Raw genomic sequence first — 2,990 nt, 5'->3', positions numbered from 1 at the left:
CATGGTCAAATTGGGGCTGTCATGGCGCAATGGAAAAATTATTTCAGGTCTCAGTACAATGAGGGTCTTTCACTTTGAAATGTCACCTTTCCATAAATTATCATTTTTTAAGTGTGCAGAGAGCATGTCCTAGGGGTTATTAACTGAGGTCACTGGGCAGGATGTGGGTCTCAAGCCACCATTGTTTCATTGTTTTGGGGCATGTCTCATGCTTCTGTTGCATGGGTTTGTTGCTAATAATAAGCCTGCTTGGCTTTGTGGTTAAGGAAACCTGCTTTCTTGGGTGATCATTAACTTAGAGGGTCTTTTTTCTTTACTTACAATCCCCTAGTGGGATTAACTGTTTAATCACCTTGTCCCTTTACTCTGTCCCTATCATCTGTACTTATTAATATTCTAGGTAGGTTTTTAACTAGTGAAGTTAATTTGTTTTAAAAATAAGCTGAAAATTATGAGAAAGTGAAGTTTCCAGCATGTCCATGAAACAACAAACAAATCAATTTTGGAAGCTGTCACTTATTTTGAAAATGAGATCCATGAATAGATTTCAAGAGAGTTGTGAACCTGGGAAAAACTGTGGTTGGGGGGCAGGGGGACAGTTTGTAGACATAGGGTAAATAAACATTTAAATTTCAATATTTGTCTAACATTTGTTATGTGTAGTTGTTAAATGTATTCTTGACATGTCCTCTCCACTCATCAACTTTTGAATGCACTGAAAATTTCCATAGTAAAAACATGGGAAATCTTATGAGTTCATACTGAAAAGTTGAGTTGATATTCAAAAACAAAAAGACAAAAGAAAAAACAGAATAGCAAAAAACGATTTTTAAAAAATACATTGGTCAACATTAAAGATACAACATTTAGGGCATTCGCCCTCCTTACTCTAGAAATTTACCAGTGAGGGGGGAAAAAAAAGAGGCATTTACCTTAACTTTTTTGTATGAGCTGAATTTTAGAGTAACCCAGTAGGCATACTTGATGAGAGAAAGTTCTATACAAAATCATCCCAGCTAATAAATCTGGCCAGACTGTTCACATTAAAGTCACCACTTGTAATTCTTAGTGCAATAATTTATTTAAATAAGGACCATCAATGATGAGACTTTTGTGGAAGTCTGATGAAATTTACAAGAGGGTATGAGCTTTCCCCTCATGATCCACCCATCAACTTTGCATCACTAAAAAGGGAAAATACTGTATGCCGTCCGGTACAGTGCACTCAGTATGAAGTACAGGGCACCACTTCTGAAATACTCTCCCACAAAGACCTGATCTAGAATCTAATTAAGCCTCAAGAAGTAACACATTTCATGACAGGACAATTGACCCACTTTATTTAGCAAAACTAAAATTTTTTTTAAAGGGCAGAAGGGGTGTGGTGGTAGAGAAGATGCTTTAGTTTTAGACTTAAGAGTCATTGTGAGCACCTTGTGTAGAAAAAACAAATCCGAAGAATTTATTTTGAGGCATTTAAAAATTCTAAGTATTAAATGATAGCAAGGAATAACTGTTAATGTTCTTTAGGCAAGGAAATGGTTAATGGTTAGGCAAGGTAATGGTTAATGGTTAGGCAAGGAAACGTCTTTTTTGTTAGGATGAGGGGACATCATGTCACTTAATGTTTTGGAAAAAGAAAAAGATTAAAAGAAGGCAAGAAAGCTAATATGGAAGAATTTTGATAATTGAGTCTGGTAATGGATATGGGAGAATTCCTTATAGTATTTTCTCTACTTTTGCACATTTTGGAAAATTTTGTATGATAAATAGATGTAATTACCGTGCCATGGGAAATAAGTCTGTTGTTTTTAGCAGAAGTTTAAGAGGGAGATGTGAGAATCTCAGAAACTCTTATTTCCATACACTAGGTTTATAGTATTGATTATTTATTAGGCAATAATTAAAATAATTTAAAACTGGCAGGTAGGCAAGATTTTTTAAAATGAAATTTCCTTAATTGAATCAATGAACCAAATTCAGACTCAGAATATAACCAAAGTAAACAGTTTGCCACTTTCTGCCCAAAACTCATTTACCATGATCTTGAGCCCTTGGAAATATTTGATAGAGCATCCTGGTAATATTTCCTACAAACTCTTGGTAATCTTGGATTTGCAAAGTCAATGAACCAGGAATTTTACATTTCTGAAACTTCAGGATGCACTTGGCTATCCAGCGGGAATTTGTAAGAGATGAAAAACAACCCACTTAACAACATCATGAAGCCGGCCAGACATGCCACTAGAGAAGCACTGCCAATTCGTTGAGTATCTGGCTTGAAAGGTATATTGAAAGATGGTGGGAAGGCAATATGCTCTTCATTCATCACAGAGTGGTAATTCCAGATGACGCCAATCAAGATACAGAGACCAGCAGCTATGTTGAGAATTCCTGAAGTGACAAATGGATTGCAGGTGGCATTCATCTGAAGAATTCCCATGTACACATTCCTAAGTGGAAAGATAATGGAAGCTTTCCCCCAGAGCCCTAGAATGCTGGCGACCAGCAGGAGGTTTTGCACAACACAGATATCCAGAGGTAGGTAATTATCATGGTAGCTGTAATGGTGACAGGTGGTGGCTCTGCTGATGTTGTTGGTGTGATGGAAAACGCAGACTCTCCACATTCCCACACATGCTAGATCAGAGGGGAAGAGCGAGGTGTTGTCCATATACCACACTCGCCATTCCACCAGGCTCATGGCAGTGGTGCCGAGGATCCATCCGATGGTCGCAACTACAAAACCTACTACTTGGCGATTGGCGCTATTGATGAACAACGGCATGGTGGCCGTGTACCCAAGGGAACTGCAAACAAATACAGGGCATCATGAAAGTGGAAATTTAGGCCTGGAACAACACATTCACCTGTCCATCTCCATCCCACTCCCTGACCACCCCACTCCCCAACCTTTACAACGTGTTGATGAGCAGGGCTGTATTTGAAAGGCAAGTGTTATTATTTCAGACCAGAAACATTTGACCCTC

The 2,990-nt window shown here is 38.3% G+C and overlaps 1 protein-coding gene across 1 annotated transcript; it reads right to left on the bottom strand.

Moving 5' to 3' along the window:
• Window positions 1-2,140: 2,140 nt before the first annotated feature.
• Window positions 2,141-2,788, bottom strand: CLDN34 (claudin 34). Its single transcript, XM_061179660.1, has one exon. The coding sequence runs from the start codon at window positions 2,786-2,788 to the stop codon at window positions 2,141-2,143; it is 648 nt and encodes a 215-aa protein (XP_061035643.1).
• Window positions 2,789-2,990: the final 202 nt, after the last annotated feature.

Source organism: Eubalaena glacialis, unplaced genomic scaffold (genome assembly GCF_028564815.1).
Source record: "Eubalaena glacialis isolate mEubGla1 unplaced genomic scaffold, mEubGla1.1.hap2.+ XY H_3, whole genome shotgun sequence".
NCBI lineage: Eukaryota > Metazoa > Chordata > Mammalia > Artiodactyla > Balaenidae > Eubalaena > Eubalaena glacialis.
This window is presented reverse-complemented; position numbering and strand designations above follow the sequence as displayed.

Coding starts and splice junctions, on each gene's coding strand:
- CLDN34 (XM_061179660.1), bottom strand. CDS start 2,788: ATGCCGTTGTTCATCAATAGCGCCAATCGCCAAGTAGTAGGTTTTGTA.